The sequence below is a fragment of the Panthera leo genome, chromosome B4, assembly GCF_018350215.1.
Source record: "Panthera leo isolate Ple1 chromosome B4, P.leo_Ple1_pat1.1, whole genome shotgun sequence".
NCBI classification, from domain to species: domain Eukaryota; kingdom Metazoa; phylum Chordata; class Mammalia; order Carnivora; family Felidae; genus Panthera; species Panthera leo.
Window position 1 is genome coordinate 33,954,814 of NC_056685.1, and position 21,908 is coordinate 33,976,721.

The 21,908-nt window shown below is 46.9% G+C and overlaps 1 protein-coding gene across 2 annotated transcripts in view; it reads left to right on the forward strand.

Moving 5' to 3' along the window:
* Positions 1 to 19,375, forward strand: part of MICAL3 (microtubule associated monooxygenase, calponin and LIM domain containing 3) — a 205,499-nt gene extending 186,124 nt beyond the window's left edge. For both annotated transcript variants that reach the window (XM_042945383.1, XM_042945385.1), the window contains 4 exons: positions 4,003 to 4,053; positions 15,608 to 15,707; positions 15,859 to 15,932; positions 16,020 to 19,375. In XM_042945383.1, coding sequence (XP_042801317.1) covers positions 4,003 to 4,053; positions 15,608 to 15,707; positions 15,859 to 15,932; positions 16,020 to 16,204 — 410 coding nt within the window. In that variant the 3' untranslated portion in view covers positions 16,205 to 19,375. The remainder of the gene's footprint in view (positions 1 to 4,002; positions 4,054 to 15,607; positions 15,708 to 15,858; positions 15,933 to 16,019) is intronic.
* The last annotated feature ends 2,533 nt before the right edge of the window (positions 19,376 to 21,908 follow it).

Genomic DNA, 21,908 nt, shown 5'->3' on the forward strand with positions numbered 1-21,908 from the left:
GAGCCCAGGCCTCCAGGTTCAGCATTCAAGTTGTGAGGCTGGGGATGAAGAAAGGAGGTGACCTAACTTTGCGGTAACCCCTAACTCCTTATTCTAGCATGGCAGAAGGGCAGGGGTGGTGCATCTCCTGGTGGGCAGGCTCTCTGTAAATTGAAGCAGAACCAGTAAGAGGCAGTCAGGAACAGGACCATTTGCTGCCATGTGATCTTGCTGAGCTGACCTCACAGTGTGTGCCTGATGTCAAGATGAATTCACAGGGTTCTGTAGGTCCAAAGTTCATGTGGCGGGGGGGGGGGGGGGGGGGGTGTCAGGGTTCAGGCATAGAAGTGGATCTTTCCAAGCCCTTCAAGGCCTAGAAATTGCAGCTGACCAGTCGATTCAATGATGACCTTCAGGTGAAGAGATGGGATGGGAGAGAAAGATGAGGATGTGATGTTCTTGGTTTTGTGCCTTACCTGACGCTGGAGTTACTGCTTGAAGCCTGGGCCACCAAAAGCAAAAGCTTGAACCACTGAGCAGCCAGTCAGCCAGAAGCCTGGGACGTGTGACTGCGAGGCAAGCACTGGCCCCTGTGTCAAGGAGTGGAGATTTGGGTTCACCTGAAATGGTCTCCAGGCTTCCAAATGAAGCTGTGATGTCCCCCACCATTTTGTTTTGGCTCCCTGCCCTGCATGTGCTTACTTGGCATCCTTAGTAAAGCCTGCCCACCCAGAGGGAGTTAGCCTGAGCCCAGCAGGGATGCTCTGCACCAGTTGTAACAGGACTCCCAGAGCCCTACCATCACTGCTTTCTCTTTTGAAGATGTCAGGAGGGAGCCTTGGCCCACCTTTATTCCTTCCTATCCTTTTCCACAGGTTATTTCTGCCAAGATGGAACGTGAGGGATAGATCTTCCAACACGTAGTCAGAATAACTCAACCAGCATGTGCTTCTCAATTTCATTGTTAGCATAAGTTCTCAAGGAAGACAGTCTCTGCCTCCTCCTCACAGGGTTCTGAAATTCCAGTGGGCCCGCCCCAGGGTTGATGGTTTCTGTAAAGCACCTATCAGGTCCCATGCAGTTCAAGTCTGTGGTATTGCTTCAGTATTTCTGTAACAGGCCATGTTATTCAAGCTGCTGACTGCCAAGGGGTCATAGAAAAATCTACCCTTTGGCATGGGAGATTGCCAAAGTTCCCCTTTCCAGTTATTTAGGTAATTATCTTTTCATAAAAATATATAACCAGGATTTCATCTAAGTCAATGGTTTTCAAACTTGTTTTTTAGCAGCCAAATTATAAGTTAAGTTTAAATCAAAAAGAATGTTGATAAGCACCAGTTTGGAAATACCTCCAGTGATAACAGGCCTCCTCCCCAGGGCCCAGTGGAGACAGCATCCTGACACACAGAGGGAGTTGCTGTGAATGGTGACAGTGTTTTAGCAGTTCACTTGGGCGTCTCAGGATGTGTGCAGTTGAAATTACCTCCATGCTAGAAGCTAAAGGTGGAGCAGTAGGAATTGTTTTCACAGTTGAATCACTAACAAATCTAATAGCAGCTCCTTATTTCTTTCTTTTTTTTTAAATTTTTTTAACATTTATTCAGTTTTTAGAGACAGAATAGAGCGTGAGCTGGGGAGGGGCAGAAAGAGGGGGAGAGAGAATCCAAAGCAGGCTCCAGGCTCTGAGCTGTCAGCATAGAGCCTAACACACGGCTTGCTCGAACTCACTGACTGCAAGATCATGACCCTCTGAGCCGAAGTCGGATTGTTAACCGACTGAGCCACCCAGGCGCCCCAGAAGCTCCTTATTTCTTATAAAGAGTAGATCTGAGAGAAAAGCCCCCAGGCATGTGGTAAACACAAAAGCCAACTCTGCTGTGATATCATAGCATGGATGTCATCCTCCTAGAGGACCGCACTGTGACAGGAGCTGCTCTGACAGGCTCGGTCTCACTGAGTGATGGTTCCCCAGGATGCTGTCCTATACTATTGTTGATAAGTACTCTACTTGCAGGCCAGAATTTAAATAAATATGTAAGATATCCTCTTCCCTAACACATTTTCAGCAGATACAGATACTTGCACACAGAGCCGAAGAAACTTGGTCCTGAGAGCCTCACAAAAGCAAGTTTGCCTGATAGCACAGATTGATGTGTTGATGGTCTTCAGTGGGTTAAAGTTGGCATATCAGACTTCTGAATGTGGTGTGTCTTGTGTAAGTTTGAAAGGAGTTCAAAGTACTTGTGAATCAGTTAGTTGGAAGACCACTTGAAGAACCCTAGGGTTTCACAGAACAGTTTGAAAACCATTGTTCTAGTCCAAACTCTTGTAAGCAAAGCTTTATCAAAACACCTTCATCCAAATACATATTTATCCTGTTTTTAAAGACAGGCTTTGGTAGCTCCATTGGGAGATTTACCCATGGTGCATTTGGGAAATTCTCAAGATATAGTAACTCCTACCATGAGAATGTATTTCCAAACGTATTTTTTCTTATTTTAAACATATTGCTTCCAAGGCTCGCCTTTTGTCAGAAATCTCAGTGGCCCTGGTCCTACTTGGCAGAGATCATCTTTGAGGCTGAACTGTGAACATTGGCTGTCCTTTCTCTCCTGCTTCTACATTCCATTCCTCTTGTTAGTCTGGTTGCTCCTGGCTGAGTCCTTAAGGAGATAGACTCAGTTGAGCATGATAGTTTGGAGTCTTCCAGCAGTGCTAGTTCGTCCCTTCCCTGAGGGTGCACAGCTGGCTGAGCCTGCCATCCTGTCCTGCCTGATGAGCTCAAGCCTCCATAGATGTCTGAAGGGGTCCGAGTGTTAGCCAGGCTGCCCTTCCAGAGAAGAGATCTGATACGGACCTGCCATCCTGTTGATCTCCACTGGTCTAAGGCTCACATATATTTGGGCCACAGGGTTAGGCTCAGAGCCTTCAAGCCTAGGGCACATGTGATTTCTAGTGTGGAGCACCTGAGAAACCCTTTTTGTTTCTGGAACTGTGATTCAAATTTAAACCACTGAATCAGCCTTGAGCATGAGTTGAAAAACCATTCCAGGATTACATTCTGCCTTCTGGTTTGTCCATTCTTAAAGGGGAAACCCTCGTGTAGAACAAAAGGCTGCCAGGATCAGCATTTAGATTGAGAGATTTGGAGGCAAAGGGTAACACATAGCAGCTGACTTTTGTTGGACTCTGCATATGTTTATGATTCTGAGAGCGTGAGGACCATCCGCCCAAGCTCAGGCCCTCCGCAGTGACCAGTCTCTGCATCTCAGGCATGTGAAGAACGTCACATCCATGCTGCACAGCCACGTGGAGCTGAAAGGCAAGGAGTGCCTGTGGCCAGCAGACCTCCAGGAGCCCTAGGGCAAATAGTCACGGTTCATTGTGTGCTTTTAAAAAGAAGTCTGGCTGAAGTTGGGCCTAACTTCAGAAGAAACAGGATTTCCTTCATCTCATACCTATCCAGTGAAAGTGGTTCTGCAAAGAGTTTGATATGCTCACCAGTGGGGTCACAGGTGAATTCTTGGGAGAGCTCTGACTGCCTTTAAACCTAAGGATTGGTGGCCTTGCAGAGCTTTTTTAGGATGTTCATATCTTGCCTTCAATGTCTCAGCCTGGGGCTTCTAATGTTCAGTAAAAAGGTAGTAAGTAGCCCCTGATCTGCCCTTGAATTTTTAAAAATCTTAGTTAGATGCAGTTGAGTCCCAGCAGGGGTCCCAGCAAAGCCAAGGGCTTCTGTTCTGTCTTAACTGATCAGAGGTCTAAACAGCAATCACATTGCTAATTGGCTATTAACTGTATCACTTGTGGTTTTTAGTGAGCACTCCCTTCCACCACCAGGAAGTATGTAGCTACAGCATGTGTGTATTGTAATGTACTTAGATGCATGCTCTCCAGCTGTTCTCCTCGCCTTCTTGCTATATCTCTGTTTCTTATGCTTCATGTCATTGATTGCTTTGGGTATGGGGGCACAGGAGGGTTATGTGATCCAGTAACTCTCTCTTCACCAATTCCTTGTTGTAGACTATTGGGGAGAGTCTTATTACAGTGACCTCATCGACTTGCATCTGGGTGGTATGTATAGCAGCATCTGTTGCTGACACTAACCCTGCTGACACCCTCTCCCCGCCCGCCCTTCCCAGTCTCTGCTCACAAACAACAAGAAGATATCAACCTGGTAACCAAATGGCAAAAGCACAGGCCCTTTTCCAGCTCATAATGGAGCAGCATGCTGGATCCCCTGCACATAAATAATCCAGAGGAAGATTTGAGATAGCCTTTGTTGCCCCGGGTTAATTTAATTTTTTTTAATAAAAGTTCACCTACCCTTCCCCATCAACCTCACATTGGCATCCTGGTCCCTCTAATATAGTTTAGTCCTTTGACAGTAGTAACCCACATGCACATGCATTCACATGCGCACACACACACACACACACACACACACACACACACATTTTCTCTCTCCTTCCCCAGTATGACCTGTGCCCTGAGTCTCATTCTCATTCCTTACATGTAGGTATCACATCCACTAGGAATCTCACTGCCAGTCACACTCAAGAACCAAACGTGTAAAGAACTCAGCCTCACCCATTTTCATTAGGCTGCGTTCATATTTCCCCTAAAAGATCCAAGTGCATGGAAAAAGATGCAGTTGTGATTTCTGCCCAAATTCACTGACCTTGAGGCTGTGTTGACAGATGCCTATAATTATGTCCTTCCCTCCTCGCTGTGTCATGGAGGTTACTTTGCAGTTCTTTTCAGTGAAGATAGGAAAAGCCTAAGGCAGCCGTTCTCAAAGTATGGTCTCTGGACCAGCAGCATCAGCAACATCACTTGGGAGCTTAGTAGAAATGCAAATTTCCAAGCCCTATCCCAGACCTTCGGAATCAGAAACTCTAGAGGTGAGGCATGGTTATCTGTGTTTTAACAAACCTTCCATGTGACTCTCATGCCCTCTAAAGCAAGAAAACCACTGCCTTAAAGGAATTCACAATTTTTGATGTCTTGACTATACAAAGCTTACCATTTGTATTTGATTAGGGTAATAACGAATCCGTGAGTCTCATTTTTAGACTTTGGGCAGTTTTGTTAAGAGGAGTGCCAAGCAGCTGATCCTGAGGTTAACCAGGGGAGACTCGGGCCCCTCCTTGGAGTTCCTGCATCCTTGGATGGTCCCTCTGACCTCTTCATCTCCCCTTACAGGCTCTTTGCCTAGAAGTTGTCTTACAAGAACTGGCAAAGATTATTGTCTATCATTTTTTGCCATAATCCCATCCTTTTAAGAGTCACTTCGTGGCCCATTCATTTGAAAGCCAAGGACATAATTCTGTGATTTCTACTGTATGACAATTCCATATTGTTAGCCTTGAGCAGTAAGGAAACAGGCTCTTGACCTCGGGTCGGTTGGGTTGCTGCTGGTCGCTGCTTGTTTTCTGTCCCCAGGGTCCCATGGACACCTACCCCTCTTCAGATCCGTTCAGTGCCCCAGAGCTTCTGGTGTGTTCAGGGACTTCCATACTCATGGCCATTGATGCTGTAAAAGGGCTGATGCTTGCATTCCAATTAACAAATCCCATTTCCTGTCTAATATCCTTGACTCCTTTCCCACCTCCTCATAACATGCCCTGGCAGATGTTTATGTCAATCCTAAAAACGAATCTCAGTGTGTGAAAAAGATTTTTTTTTTTTTTAATTTAAAATCTCCCAGAAGGAACTGTCAAAACCCATTCCTTTATAGTTATATTCACCCTTCCCTTCCAGCTCAAGATCCTGTTGCCACTGGTTACCTTGTGTGTCTAGTTTTGTTTGCTGCACTCCCATGCTTGGGTGATAAAATGTTGTTGGCTGTTTTCAGTTCTGTGTCCCTGACTTGAGAGCTTCTAGCCTCTCAGATTTAGAATTCCATCAAATTTCAGAGAAAAAGGAAATAAGTAGAAAAAAGAAATCCCGGGGCACCTGGGTGGCTGTCGGTTAAGCGTCCGACTTCGGCTCAGGTCATGATCTCACGGTCTGTGGGTTTGAGCCCCGCATCGGGCTCTGTGCTGACAGCTCAGAGCCTGGAGCCTGCTTCCGATTCTGTGTCTCCCTCTCTCTCTGCCCCTCCCCTGCTCATGCTCTGTCTCTCTCTGTCGCAAAAATAAATAAAAACATTAAAAAAATTTTTAAAAAGAAAAAAGAAACCCCAGTGTATTTTCTGAATTATAAAATACCCCACCATCAAATACCTTATAGCCCCTGCTACTTGGTTCTCATCAACTCATTGCTTCCTCTTTTGCCAGCTCATTATGATTTCTGTGTTAAATTTAAACTTCTCTTGTGGTTCTGTTCACCACATAGAAGCTGCTACTGTCCTACCAATGAAGCAAAAAAGAGTCATCTATTCTGACGGGAATGATTTGTACCCCTGGCAGAAAGGGTCCTCTGGCCCCTGTTCCTGCCCGGCTCCAGGAGGAAAACATAGATGCCAAAAATTAGGTCCCTTTTCACTTTCTGCTGGTGTTTCATTCTTAGAATACTTGGTAATATTCATTATTTGAGAAGAAAAATTGCCCTTTTGAAATCTGGAGCCTGAATTATAGAGCCTAATTGTTTCTCTACTCTTACATCACCAAAAGACTACAGGGCAACCCCATTGCTGGGCCCCAGCACCGATCTTATCAGGTGGGTGAGATGAAGCTCCAAGCAGTGTTCAGGTGTTAAGAATTCCATATCCTGCCCACAGAAGTCCACACTCCTGATCCCTGCTCAGTCCTCTGCCTAGTAAACTATATTGCTTGGATAGGGTCTTTCAGTGGCCCTCAGCTAACTATATTAAGTTCCAAACCTGTATCAAAAGTCTCTTTTTGAGCCACACAGTATAGAGAATAAAGATCTCTTCTTCATATAGTTGAATCTTGTAGTTTCAAAAGAAACCATTAGAAGGACATATAATGAACCCTGTACCAGAGAGGAAGTGTCCCCAAGTGACCTCACTCCCTTTCCTTTTTCTTCCCCAGGACACTGAGCAGGCCCTCCCTAACTGGTCCAGCCACCACATTTTTTTGCACTAGAACAGATAGATGATTGGAAATCTTTAGATATAAAAACTGTTTCTCTTCCAAAGAACTTTCAATTAAAAACATATACCTAAATTCTCGTTTTCGAAGACCTCCCCATTTGATTTGTATGTCTCAAAGGGAAATTGAAAGAACATGAATTGTTTAAAAATGTAACAGAAAGGCCTGGAAAGTGGTCTTTCATGGTTGCTGGTGAGTTGGGGCAGAGACACAGGAAGGCTCACCCCAGGCCTTCTCACCTCCCCTCCCTTTCTGTTCTATTGGCTTCCCTTAATTTGATGTTGGTACATTTTTTACTTGTCTTTTGGTCTGAGCATTATTAGCCTTGCTCTGTTTTTGCTTAGGAACTTTAAAATCTTTGAGATTTCCAAGCGTGTGTGTGTGTGTGTGTGTGTCTGTGTGTGTCTGTGTCTGTTTGCATGTGTATACCTTGGATCTCCATTCTTACATGCTTTTTTAGTTTTCTTTTTGGAGGAGGGCTTCATTTTTTCCCCAATCTAGAGATTCATGCTACACTGAGCTTTTATAACACAAGGCATATCTTAGCCCTGTCTGTGTATGTAGACTGGGCCTGCTAGACCAGAAACCTTCCACCGTATCGTGATGCTTGCTTACCACCCAACAGCAGTGCAAACCAGCCAACTTGGTTCCCTCTTAGGGCCAAAGTGTTCGTCGTTGCCCCTGAGTTTGGGATTGGGCACCTCAGCCTTGCAATGCAAAGGCTACTTCTTCTCAGAAGCATAGCATTGATACTGAGCAAATGGGTTTCCTGGGTTGAGGAGTCAGAACAGTTGAGTATAACCTTAGTTAACAAAACATTTGGTCAGTCTTCCCTTGCTTCAGGCTATGTAACCTGAAAAACACAAAAGAAAATCAATGGAAGCCTTGTTCATTATACCCGAATTACCAAGAAGTTCTCCCCTTCCTGGGCATGTGGCTTTCTGCAAGGCTAATCTGGTAGATGGAGCTTGGGCATGACAGGTAATGCCCCTGATGTTCCCTTATGAAAAGATGAACAACATTCTGGTAGTATCTGTAGGATGAATTGTATAAAAAGGTATTGCTGCAATGCTGGCTCAGTTATCAGTAAATATAGTAGCATTACTACCAAAAACAAGTTTGAGAAATGAGTGAAAGTCCACCCAGGCAAGATGAAGGCTGCACAGGCTGGCCCACGGAGACTGGCCCAGAGCTACTGCAGCAGGAAAATAGAAGCACGAAATGTGACTGAGAAATAAACATACCTGTTTCCTATCCGTGACACCTAGAGCTTGTTCAGAGACCAAAAGGAAGTGAAAAAGAATCTCTTACTTTCTGCAGGATTTTCCAAATATGTAGCTGGAAAGGAAGTCATCTAACCCAGGGGTACTTTACAGATTTTTGTACATGAAACAAGCTATGGTGTATCAAAAGGGAAAATGTTGGGGGAGGGGTGCAATTTTTGAGCCTGTAAAAGGGTGATGATGTTTGTAAGCTGATCACTTAGAATTCTGTATTTTTGTGTGAAAATACAAGTGGTGATTCAGGTTATAAAAAGCCCATTTTCCCCATGTCTCTGGTGCACAGTACTAGGCTGGAACATTCTAGTCCCAGGCTGGGGCTTCTGGAATCTAGATATCTCCCTAGCCCATCTGACTAGAGTCTCCACATGGTCTACCAGGCAGGTAGAGACCCTGAAGCCTGTGGTTAGGGCTCCTTTGTCCAACAATGAGAACTGGGAGCCTGTATCATGGGAAGAGATAAGTACCTGAGATGAGGCAGATGCCCACAGCTGCTTCTCAGCTGTATACCAGACCTGGACATCCCCTTTATTTTTGTTCAAGAATCCTGGAGACTGGCCCACCAACTTGCTCCTGGAGTGGCCCCGGGCCACGTGAGAGGCAGGGTCTAGAGTGAGGTATCCAAACAGATCAGGGCAAAGTGGTAGTGTGGAGAATGCGGCCAACCTAGGATTCAGGTCCTAGCTTCACCATATGCCCAGCAAAGTCACTTAACCTGTCTGGGCCTCTGCAAAATAATGGGAGGAAGGGATGACATTGCCAGCTTTCCTGGTCTGGCATTCTGAGTAGGGTCTATGTGTGACTCTTCTCCCAGCTGCTTCCAGCAGCCATTTGCTAGATTTGCCTAGAGCCTTTGTTAGCCCTTTATTATTTTTTTTAATGTTTGGGGTTTTTTTGAGAGGAAGTGAGCAGGGGAGGGGCAAAGAAAGGGAGAGAGAGAATCCCAAGCAGGCCCCATGCTACCAGCATGGAACCCAACATGGGGCTCCTTCCCACGATCCGTGAGATCATGACTTGATCCGAAATCAAGAGTTAGATGCTTAACTGACTGAGCCACCCAGGCGTCCCTCTTGGCCCTTTAAAGAGGGCAAACTCTTGGGGCACCTGGGTGACTCAGTTGGTTAAGCATCAGACTTCAGCTCAGGTCATGATCTCACAGCCTGTGGGTTTGAGCCCCGCATCCAGCTCTGCTTAGAGCCTGGAGCCTGCTTCCAATTCTGTGTCTCTGTCTCTCTCTGCCCCTTCCCTGCTCTGTCTCTCTCTCTCTCTCCCTCTCAAAAATAAACATTAAAAAAAATGTTCAAAAAAAGAGGGCAAACTCTTAGTTCAGAATGGGAGAGGAAGATTAAGGGTTTAGTCAGGCTGTGCCACTACTTGGAGCCTCAGATCCCTCACTTGAAAATAGAGAAGCTAATGCCTGTCCAGGTAGCCACCTGGGACCAGTGTAAGGCTCAAATGAAATAATACATGTGAGAATGTTCTGAAATGAAAGCACTATTCATGCTTCTTACATGCATCCCACTAAATCTGATATTCTGCCACTTTTCAAAATCCAATGACCCATCTCATCCCTGCCCCCAGATGTCAAGATGAGTGGGTGCTAGAGCACCACTGATGGTGGCCACCTCTCAAAAGAAAGCACTGCTTCAGAGGAAGAAGTTGAGTTTGCTGCCAGGGTAAAAGTGGGGCAGGTGAGCCTGCAGCATCTGGAAGGCAGACAGAGTAGTCCAGGATGAGAGTGTGGACCTGCTGCTGAGAAGCCTCCAACCAGGACCAAATTCTGGGTTTGCTCAGAGGTGATGACTGCCGTCCTCAGGAGACACCGAAATAGTCTGATAAGTGACACATATGGTACCCATTACAAAGACACAGAGACCTAGCACCCTAGCACTTTAACCATAATAAACTTTTAAAAAACTCGTATTTGCCATAAGCTTGATGATATGTTTGCTCTTAGAACTAGTGGACCAAATCATCTATTTCTCACATCTCCAAAAAAGGCAAAGAAATTACACTCAAAATCAGTACCTCTGTGCTTTCCTTGCATGCTCACTTCAGATTCAAGTCTGGGTGGAACTCCCCTTGTTTAACTGGTTTTTTCCCCTTGATTTCTCTGTCTTTTTTTTTTTTGAGAACCAAAAAGAAATTTTTTTTCTCATCTTGGTTTTTTATTTTTTTAAATATAATTTATTGCCAAATTGGTTTCCATACAATTTTTTTAATTGTTTTTTAACATTTATTTATTTTTGAGAGAGTTAGACTATGCACAAGTGGGGGAGGGACAGAGAGAGAAGGAGACACAGAATCTGAAGAAGGCTCCAGACTCTGCAAGCTGTCAGCACAGAGCCTGATGCAGGGCTCAAACCCACGGACCGTGAGATCATGACCTGAGCTGAAGTCGGACGTCCAACCGACTGAGCCACCCAGGCTCCCCTTCTTATTTTTAAAGCAGTATTTATTGGGCATTTTTTCTGATTATTAAAGTAGTATATATTATTACTTAGAATTTGGAGCATGAAGGAAAGTCTGAAGAGGAAAGTCATAACCATGCATCCTGTCAGCTCCACTAGCGCCTCTCCAGGGGTTCCCATTCTGCCTTCTGTTATTAGGATAATGCCTTTTTTTTTTTTTTACACTTTTTTTAACACCTGCTTTACCTGATGTCCCCTTTTCTAATTTCATTTGCTGATTTCTGTTCTGAATATCCTGTTACCTCATATTGTCGTCTGTGTTGGAAAGGGTGTATGAGGATGTGGTCCACATAAAAAGAACTAAAAGCTACATTTGTGATATCCAGAAAGTAGAAGCACATTTAAACATACATGCAGGTACATTGGCTCAACTGTGTTGGTTGTGTATCAAGTCACTGTCCCTTGCTAATGAATGTGGACACTGTTCCACTCTGCACCGCAGGTGTGTTTGCATATAATATCAGTACCAGGAAGCAACAGAGAATGTTACATTGACATTGTGTGTCATGAGATTTATCCAGGTATTCTGAGCACCAACAGGGAGTCTGCACTTTGAAACAGAGAAGGTTGAATGTGGATCAGCTATAAGCAGAGAAAGGAGCCTTTCTTCCCAACCCCAGTGCATCAGCTGATCACAGTCATGTCTGTTTAGAACCCTGGATGTAATCAACATTGCAGACACACATGCATACCCACAAACAAGTCTCTGGCTTTAGTTTTGAAGTATTACCTGATACTAGGTTCATTGTGCACAAAGCACTATGATGAACACTGAAGGGCGTGAAAGAAAGGGAAAATGTGGTGCCTGCATTTGCAAAGCAGAAGGGCCCATCAACCAATAGCTTGTCTATTTAGCCCTCTTATTGACTAAAACAGGTCTATTTCTTAAACCCTGTTCTAATCCTAAAACTGCCCCTGCTCCCTGTAGTCCTGAGGCCATTTCTCTGAGCCTGTGTCTCCTGTGTGTGCCCTGGTGGTTCTGTGATGGTCCCTTGCTGGGCTCCCCTCCCTCCTCCTGGGTAACCATCAGGTCTCCCTAAGTCTTAGACATGTCTCTCTGCACACTGTCTTCTCTCAGTTGCCCCGTCCATGACTCTTACCAGCATTGTTACTGTGAGTTTTCGGCATGTCCTGTCAGCTCACCCCTTTTGGTCTTCCAGTCCAAAGTATGACAGCCTTCCCCTAGATGTGGCATTGGAACCCTTTGTGGAGATGGAGGGGCAGAAGAAAAGGGGGTGGTTGTCTCTCCCTGGTACATGGGGGGATAGTGAGATGGACTGGTGGAAGTTGCCCCTGTGTAGTTATGTTTCCCTCAAGTCACCCTGGATCAGAACTCAAAGCATTACAGATATCAGCCCTGGAAGCCCATCCCAAGGTCAGGTGCTGCCTCCATAGATTCAGAGCTTCTTTCTGTGGGCATGGCAATCCCTTAGACTTACCCAGGGTTAGTTTTACGTGGAGTGCATGCGTCTGTGGTGACATCTTAGAATATTTCACACAGGTTTGGTTGGTGACCCGAGGTTATCACCTGCAAACTTAGGAGCAGTGTTGGCCACATATTTAACATGAACTGTTCCACAGAGATAGGCAGACAAGTCCCAGGGGCTTTGGGTATTTTTGAGGAGGGAACCCAATACCCAGATGTCACCACCTTCCCAGTAAGGAACAGAGGAAGAAGGAGCATCCCACTCACCCCAAGAGCCACCCACCATCATAAGGGAACACGTGCATTCCTTTTTGAAGCCACATGCCCGATGCCTGGGTCTGCTCTTGTTCAGTTTCCGTGCTGAAAAAAGGACTTAATTCATTTGTAGACTTTGTTTCCCTTGTTTCTGCTTTTCCATTTCTTGTATTTTTTTTCTTTTCCTCCTGTTGTTCCTTTCTCACTTCTTATGCTTTTTGTCCTCTGCTTGTTTTTTATTTCACCTTCTCCCTGTCCCTCTCCACTTCCAAACTCCTCTTCCTCCTCCTCCTCTTCCTTTTTGTCTTTCTTCGTCTCCTCCTCCTCCTTTTCCTTGTTTGGTCCTTTTTGAAGTTGAGCCCAGTGGCGGGACTCCACGGCGTAGACCTCTCTCCTTCTGCCCTTGCTGTGTCCAGGAAGGTAACGTAACTCCCCCAACCTCATCCCCACTGCCTCTCAGGGGTCATAGCAACACTAGTCAAACAGGGACCCAAAATCCAGTTATTTCTCTCTTTTTCTCTGACACTTGAAAGCTTTGTTACAAAACTCTATGAGTATGTGGCAGTTTCTTACAAGGTACAGTATCCCTTTGACTGTCTTGGGGAGGACTGGGGTACAGAGGGGAGCCAGAGAGCCTCCAGGTAGGGGCTTTTCAGGCTGCAGCTGAGCATCCCATGATTTATGCCAGTATTCGTGGCTGGACCTTTCAGACTCAAATCTAGCAGATAGAGGGGCCAGGGACACAGGTGAGGAACCTCCTACCTGTGTGGCAGAGATTTCTATTGGTGTCGTCGAGGAATACTGTCCTTACAAAGACTGGTCAAATGTCCCCAAGTTATTTTCCGAAAAAAAAAAAACAAAAAACAAAAACAAAACAAAACACCACTAGATGCAAACTTTCTACCCTGTGTCTTGCTGAGTGTGTGTGTGTATTTTTTTTTTTTAAGTTTGTCTGATTTGAAGTCTGTTGTGGTGATAAGATTGTTGTTGAAAAGGCATGTGGGAAGGGGAAAGGGGAGTGTGGTCATGACTAACCCTTGCTAACTTCTTACTCTGCTCTTCATGGCGCTCACATTTGACTTTCACCCACCCCGCCATATACCTTTGCTCATCGGCTGTGAACAGTCTCTACCATAGCTCATGAGCAGTGTTCGGATGTCTCCCAATGGAATTTTTGTCCTTGCACATGGGGAGGTGGGAAGGAGGGAGAGACCTCCCAGTGCATTCACAGCTTGCCGCACTGGGCAGCTTGCATGCCTCAGGGCTCCATCTTCCATGGCCATGTGGGCACACTGTGCAGAGACGCTCAGAAAGGAATGCATGGAACTGAGCTGTGGGCTGCTTTAAAAGCCTAAGGACCAAGTCTATTGGGTCGGGTAAGGAGAGCTTTTGTCCCCAGAAACCCCAGCACTCCACAGAGGCAGGCTTGGCCGGTCAGGAGAGAGCTTCTGTCCTTCAGAGTAGGACTCAGGGACAGGACTTCACCTTGGAAGCATAGCTGCATGTGCACCCAGGCACAGTGCAAACACTAACCCCTGCTTGTGTGAGTGCAATTCACTTCTGCCTCTCCAGAGTGTGGCCCCTGTTGAAAGACTAACTGGCAGGGGCCTCCTGTGTGTCAAGCAAACAACCTAGCAGAAAGAGAGTTATCTCTGAACTGTGTGCAAGGAAGTCAGATGGGAAGAATGTAGGAAAACAGAAAGGAGTTTGATACAGGGGAGTTGTCCCACCTGAGGGTATATTCCATATGTTTCTGGGTCTGGTCTTTACTGGGATGGGACATCCAGCCAAGTGAGTCATAAAATGGAAGGCACTTTGAAAGATTTCCCAGTCCAACACCTCTTAACCTGGGGCCCGTGGGTGGACTTCAAGAAGCCCATGAACACCCTGAAGTTTATATAAGATTGCTGGATGTGTACACATGCATTTTTCTATGAAGAGAGTCCCTAGATTTCCTGAGATTCTCAGAATGGTTTGTAATCCCAAAATATTGAAGACCACTGATGTAATGTGTATTTTGCTTCAGGCAGGACCACACTATTGCCACAAGCTGCTACTGCTTTTTTTTTTTTAATGTTTATTTGTTTTTGAGAGAGAGAGAGCAAGCTCAAGCAGGGGAGAGGCAGAGAGACAGACAGAGATAGAGAATCCCAAGTGGGCTTTGTACTGTCAGCACAGAGCCTGACGTGGGGCTCAAACTCACAAACTGTGAGATCATGACCTGAGCTGAAATCAAAAGTCAGCTACTTAATCGACAGATCCACCCAGGTGCCCCTTGCCATGAGCTTCTTTGTGTTCCAAGGAAAAAGAGTTTGTTCCCTCCTTGGGTGGTTTCATTCCTTGGAAGGTTCTTCCTTCTGTCCTCCTGTTTCAATTAAGCCCAGCAGGGTCAGGCTGCCCCTGATGGAGATTTAGGTATCGGCCATGTGTTAGTGTAGAGCACCAGCCCCAGAAACTGCTGCTGGAATTGGGCCAAAGAGTACTGCCTTATTTAGCCTCTAGGGTCTGCTGGTGTTTCTCTGCCCTTGGCGAGAAACCTGATAGCCATCCTGGGATGTATTGCATATACAATGCAGGAAACTTGATGGGCCAGAAGTTCAGAAAAGGTACCTCGTTGATCAGGATGTAAAGAAATGATTAGCATCAGTACCAGTCAGTGGCCCAGAGAGGGGCAGTAGCCCAGAAAAGAGCTGGGTTAATGAGGGTAATTTAAAAGGAGGGGTAAGTGCAGTTTATAAATTTGCATTTGCCTCATTCATGAGACTGGTTTCCTCAGCAGATTTAGTACATAGCAAGTACCAAATAAATGCTGAATGGGAAAAAGGAGGGCAAGGCACTTAAAACATACCAAGAACAAACCACTGAGCAGGAGTGGTCCAAATAAGCTGTGACCAGGTTACTGAGAGGGTGAGGGCTGGGCCTGGGAAGGACAGATGGAAAACACAGACTCCGTTAGGCTCTGGGGGTAGGCATGGTGGCCCCCTCCATGTCTGTAGGCAAACTTTGGACCTGGCTTGGGAGTGTTCCGGCAGCATCCTGCTCGGCTCTCTTTGCACATTTGCCCCAGTGTGATAACTCCTGCCGGCCGGGGTAGACAGGAGACATTTTCTGCGCCTGATGTACCCTCTCTCTTGGCAGGCATGGGCAAGAAAGATGACCCCAAGCTGATGCAGGAGTGGTTCAAGTTGGTGCAAGAGAAAAATGCCATGGTGCGCTACGAGTCAGAGCTGATGATTTTGTGAGTGGCCTGAGATTGGGGACCCACCTATGGGGGAGGCTATCAGCTCAGCACCTGTCACGGCAGGAGCACAGCTGTTTCCTAATTTAAGCAATGGGGAAATATGGTCCCCAAGTCACTGTCTCCCTCTTCCCCCTGCCCCCAATCCCAGTGCCCGGGAGCTGGAACTTGAGGACCGGCAGAGCCGACTGCAGCAGGAACTTCGGGAGCGGATGGCTGTGGAAGGTAAGAGGGGAAGTGCGCTCTGGAAAGCTGGGTGTGGGCCTGCTGCCTCCTGGTCCTGTAGACCTAATGTCTTTGGCCACTGCCCAGATCACCTGAAAACCGAGGAGGAGTTGTCAGAGGAGAAGAAGATCTTGAACGAAATGCTGGAGGTGGTGGAGCAGAGAGATGCCCTCGTGGCCCTGCTAGAGGAGCAGCGGCTTCGGGAAAAAGAGGAGGACAAAGACCTGGAGGCCGTCATGCTGTCTAAAGGCTTCAGCCTGAACTGGTCCTGAGTTCTACCCGTGCTCTGGCTGGCTGGTCTGTGGCATCTGCCTGACCCAAGCTGGGTTCTTCCAAAAACCACCCGGATGCAAGATCTGAGAAGACCTGGCACCTCCTGGGAGTTTACACTCAAATGTCTACGTGCCTCTTGAAAAGTGGGTCAAATGTCTGTGCTATGGGGAACCCCAGGCGAGGATGATTATCTGAGGTGGCAGAGCCTCCTTGGAAGAGGCCCACCCTGACTTCCCGCTCCAGAGAGAGAGGAACACAGAGCATTTGACACGTAACGCAGGAAAAGGAGAACCTGCACGCTCCCCAAGGACGCACGGTGACTGGTGCCCCTTCCACGGGAGGAGGTAAGAGACAGAAGCTGCCCCCTCTCTGGCAGAACCACAGCCGCCAGGGTGTGCCTCCACAGAGCAGAAGGGACGGCCATCGTCTTCATGTTCCCTGAAGCACCACCAAAGAAGTGAAGAACACCCTCCAGGAGGCAAGATGTGAATCAAAACCTGGGAGGGGGCAGTGGCCAGCAGGTCAGTGCCTACGCCGGCATCACAGGGGGACCTGAAGGCGGGCTGGCTCCCGAATTCATTATGCAAGAAGGAGGACCCAGGAGGGGTCTGCTCCCCGGCACCCCCGCACCACACACTGGACCCCTGGTGGCCAAATGTCCCAGGCCTCTCTCTGGCTCTGGCCTGAGGCCTGTGGATTGCTGCATTCTGCTTTTAATTCACAACAATTTTGACACTGGAAAATACTGACTTTGGGGGACAGGATGAGGCCTGACATTTCAAGCCCCCACTTGACAGACAGGCGTTGTCACTGTTCAACGCTTCACGTCGGGGCAGGAGATTATCTTTTTCCTTGACGTTTTTCCTGTGTTTGCACATTGAAATGAAGCTGACAACCTGGCAAGACGCTCAGCCGCTTTGGACCCTTTTTGTCAATTAACTTATTTTTTTAATACTTGAAAAGAAGTAACTTCATTTTTATATCTTTACTAGAGACACTGATCACGTGGCACCCGGTGTAGGAGTGATGGGGGTGTCTGCTGCGTCCTACACAGTCCCATCCCAAACTGACTGAATGCTGTTACAGCTGTCTATTTATTAGCCTTCTTCATCGTGTTGCTGACCCAGTTGGCGTTAGGGAGCAGCTGAGACCCTTGTGTGGGTTCTTAGTTGTAGCTCTTTTGTCCCCTCCTGTACTTTGTGTCTGGCACCTTCTCCTTCACCTGGCTCGCTCTTACTGTGGTACCAAACTTTTGTGTCTGCACCATTCATCTGTCAGGGGTACATTTCAGCACTGTTTGAGGCCAGGCCAAAAGGCACAGATGTCACTCACCTCTCTCTATTGAACCCTGGCTCTGCAGAACCCGTTTGGTTTTTTTTGTTTTTTTTTTCCTCTGCTTTGGTGCCAGGGTTTCACCTCCCACAGCATGTTTATTAAAGTTTGGGGGTAAGCCCTTTTCCAAGCTGGCCGAGACAGTGTATGGTGGGACCCTGTAATCCATCTAGCTGATGAGAATTCCCCTCAGCCCAGCCTCAGGTCCCACCAGACAGAGATGCAAGTGTTGTAGCACATATTGGAATTTAGGTTGGTCTCTCACAGTTAACGCCATCCCAGACCTCCTCTGCACCCAGATCTCCATGGGGAGGCAGGGGTAATGAGCACCATGTAACCAGCTCCTTGAGCCAAACTGCTCACTTCTCCTAGTTCAACCAGAGACTGGCCTTGTGCAGCTCATAGAGCCACGGTGTGGGAAAATCTGGTGGCACAGGGCTTGTCCAGCCACACAATGACATGCGGTCCACCCAGGGAAGATTCCTGTCAGGGCCAGGCCAATCCGGGAGGGTCCTCCAGCAGAAGACTTCTGGTGGAGAGGGGCCAGTGTAGAGAGAACAGAGGCCTGGCAGCTCTTCAAGGCAGCCTAGATCAGGTGTCCGTGCTGACTTTGGAACCTCCAGGGGGACCCACACCATGCCTCAACTTGAACATTCATTCTTGGTACAAAGGAGCAAAGAACCTGTCTTAACTCTTCACTTTGTCCGAAGGCTGCCGTCTCTCTCCTGTGGAAATCCAGATGTGCTGCTAGCAGCTGTCACAGCTCTGACTTCTTCACTTTCTGTTTTCTGATGAGACAGAATCTCCATTTTTATGCTTTTCTTAAAAAGGGGAGGGGTGGGTGTTCTAGATTCTATCTTTAAACCTCAACCTTCCAGTAAAATTGGACTTGAGACAAGACCTTCATCAGGCGGCCTTGTCCCTAAGCTGCTTCACCTCTTGAATGCCACCTTAAATAGCCAAGCCCCAGGAGAGCTGTGCCTGCATCCCTTGTGGCTCCTGCTAATCCCAGAACAAGGAAGCAGTTTACGAAGTGGCTGGTAAGGGATGCAGCCATAGCGATGTGCTGTAAGTAGCTTAATGTAGCAGGAGCACCAGATGTTACCGTCTGCCCTTGCTGCCGGCCAGTACTGGTCAGCCTTTTAACACTCTGCACTCTGCCGAAGCACACTGCTGGTTAATAGAAGGGAGACTGAAGACTCTGCAGAGAAGCTTCAAAAATCCACCAGCCTGCAAAATGTTTGCCAGTTCTCCACTCCCAATGGTGTTGCGACTTCAGGTTCTAGTAGTGCACCTTTTTTTTTAAAGCTCCCATTTTATAACCACTAGTTTGCAGTTTATTTTAGTACCCTGGTGACATGCTGCGTGAAATGTTTTCCAACTCTGGAAATGCATGCAGCTCCAGGCAGGTCCCCTTCCTGACATTTAAGTCCTCTTGAAGGCAGGAGACAGAGAATATATATATAAATATACACACATCAATGTGTGTGTATATATATGTATGAAATGCCAGAGTTTGAGCCCAAACACAAGGCCAATACAGTGGACAACCAGTCCAGTGTCACTAGAGGGAAGGCTGTAGGCACCCCTACTCCTGAGTCTAAGGGACTCCATGTGGGGTTCTAACCCTGCTCAGGTGATATATTTGGGCCTTTGCCCTCAAACTATCCTCCAGTTGCTTTTGACCAGCAATGATAGACTATCCTTTCAGAAGAAGAAATTTTTCAGTGGGGCAGGAGGTTTAAAGGAAAAAAATTGAAAGGTGGTAATAACTGAGCTGCCAGTTAGGCAGAAGGGGAATGGGCCATTTTATGCGCAATAAAAGTTCTTAAAAGAAATACAGAATATTTCTTTTTTTTAAAAAATTTTTTTCAATGTTTATTCATTTTTGAAAGAGAGAGACCGAGCACAAGCACACCACAAGGGGTGGTGTGGAGAGAGAGGGGGACACAGATTCCAAAGCAGGCTGTAGGCTCTGGGCTGTCAGCACAGAGCCCGATGCAGGGCTCAAACTCACGAACTGTGAGATCATGACCTGAGCTGAAGTCGGAAGCTTAACCGACTGAGCCACCCAGGCGTCCGGAAATACAGAGTATTTCTTAGGTAATTTTACTGGACTTGGCAGTGAGCCAGGATGCATTTCCACGTTCCACTACCTGCCTCTCTTAGGGAGATGCTGTCCATGCACATCATTTATGTCTGGCATATGCATGGGTGTGTGTACAAGGTTGTTTAAAGAACACAACTTGGTTTTGTTTTTTGTTTTTTAGTTTGTGCTTTTTTTTTTTTTAGTCCTTCATATTATCCTGGCTCAGCCCCCAACTGCTATCATTTGAGAAAATTCCTGAAACAATTTAGTGTGAAAAGAAGCTATTCTTCAAGTCCAAGTGATCCTGTGGTCCTGGCAGCCTTCTTTGCCAGCACTGCTTCTGTGCCTGCCTCACCTCTGTCCTTTGATACAGCTAACCGGGAAGCCCAGTGGCATGGGGTCTGCGGCCTCCAGGTCTAAATTGTTTAGATGTGTCAGTGTCCCCATCTACATTCAGCATAGGGTCTTGGAGAGATGATGTCACCCATCTTTAGACTGGAACCATCCCCAAAGGATTGAAGGCAATAATCCTGGTGAACTCTTCTCTCTTCACTACAAGAAGCCTCTTGGGTTAGTCTCCAGATGGAGACACATTCCAGCTCTTTTCCCCTTCTCTGGTGTGTTGACGTATCAGGAGATAGCTGACTTTGTTGTCACCCATAGAACTAATCCCAAAGGCACAAGGCTTCCCTCTGGGGCAGTAACAGACAGCAGGGAAAGAAAAAATGGCACTAGATGTGTTGAGGTGAGCCTTGCCCAGCCTAGAGGTCACTGCCATGGAAGCTGGCTCCTAGAGCCTTTCAGCTTTATTGCCAGCTATCCCAGAAAGAAGAAAGGACCCTATCTTAGGTAGAAAAAAATATAACCAGCTTGAGTGAATATTCTGTGGCTATGTATGACACATGCTTATTGGGAAAGGCTGGAGTTTGGTAGTCACCTGTGCTGATCCCAGTCACCTTTTGTTCCTCAGAGGTCTTGCTTTGATTAGAGCTGGAAACAAGCAGGATTTGACCACAGGTCACAGCAGCCCCAGGTGGCAGGAAATGATGGCTGCTGTTTTTGGCAGGCAACAGAAAGGAACGATACATAAGCCCTATGTAAGTGCACCTCAGAAACACATACCCCCTTTCCTTCCAAGAAACTCTGAAGGAAATGTCTTATGTCTCTGAAAATCCCTCCTGAACCCTTCTTAGGAATCAGAGTAAAAAATGGTAAATGGAGAGAATGTTTTGTTTTATTTTACTTTATGAGCTGGCCAGTCCCCTTAAGGAGACTCCCTTCTCTGTGTTATCTGCTCAAAAGATCCCCTCCCAGCAATGCTAGTGAAGAGGGTAAGAAACCATCCTCTCAGGTGGATTTTGTCCCACTGAAACATCAGCCCAGGGGGCCAGAGCTGCACCTCATACACTAAACCAAGGAGCCTGTTAGACCAGGTGCCCAGGGTCACAAAGACCTTTTACACTCCCACATGGACCACCTATTGCTGTCAAACTTCACCAGGTAGCATTTTGTGACAGCCCCACTCCTTGTGTCCTCTGCCCTGAGGTCTTATAGGTGGGGCTTAAACAAGGAAGCTGGAGTCCTGGCTTCTGTGGGAGGCCATGTGTGCTGGCTGCCTCTGCCTGAGAAGCCACCTTATTACTAAGACATACGGAAGAGGAGACTGCGTCCCATGATGCATATACATGTGTGCACACATGTACGCACACGCACCTTCTTTTCATGGTCAGTATGCCCTTTCTGAACCAGTGTGGACCTCTAGCTCTAAAGTAGGCTGAATATAAGCCTTTGGACCCAGGAGGGTCCAACTGAGGGTCCAGGCTAAAGCAGGATCCAAGTTGAGGATCTTGTAACAGTAAACAGCTCAGCGCCTGGAGGATTACAGTTGTATTGAATGGTCTCCCACGTAGGCAGCTGGAGCACCCCCAGATCCAGGGGAAGGGTCATTTAGAGTGCCCAGTACAAGAGTGGGGCTGCCTCATGCAACTTATGAAATGAGAATAACGTTGCTGGTTTCTGTGTCCACATGTGAGAGAGTGGTAAGGAATGTGAGTCGGGCAAGATTAAGGTTGGCATTCAGACATGAAACTCATTCCTGCCTCTTCTCTGACTTCAGAGGAAGCCTTAGGCCTATCACTTAACTTGTCAGTGCCTCCCTCCCTGGTAACCAACCCACAGAATCCATGGGAGGGCAAAGCATTGAAGGGTTTGAGATTCTTCAATCAGGGCCTTTGTAGATGAGCAGACATCTTTCATGATGGTAACTAATGTTCACCTTGAAG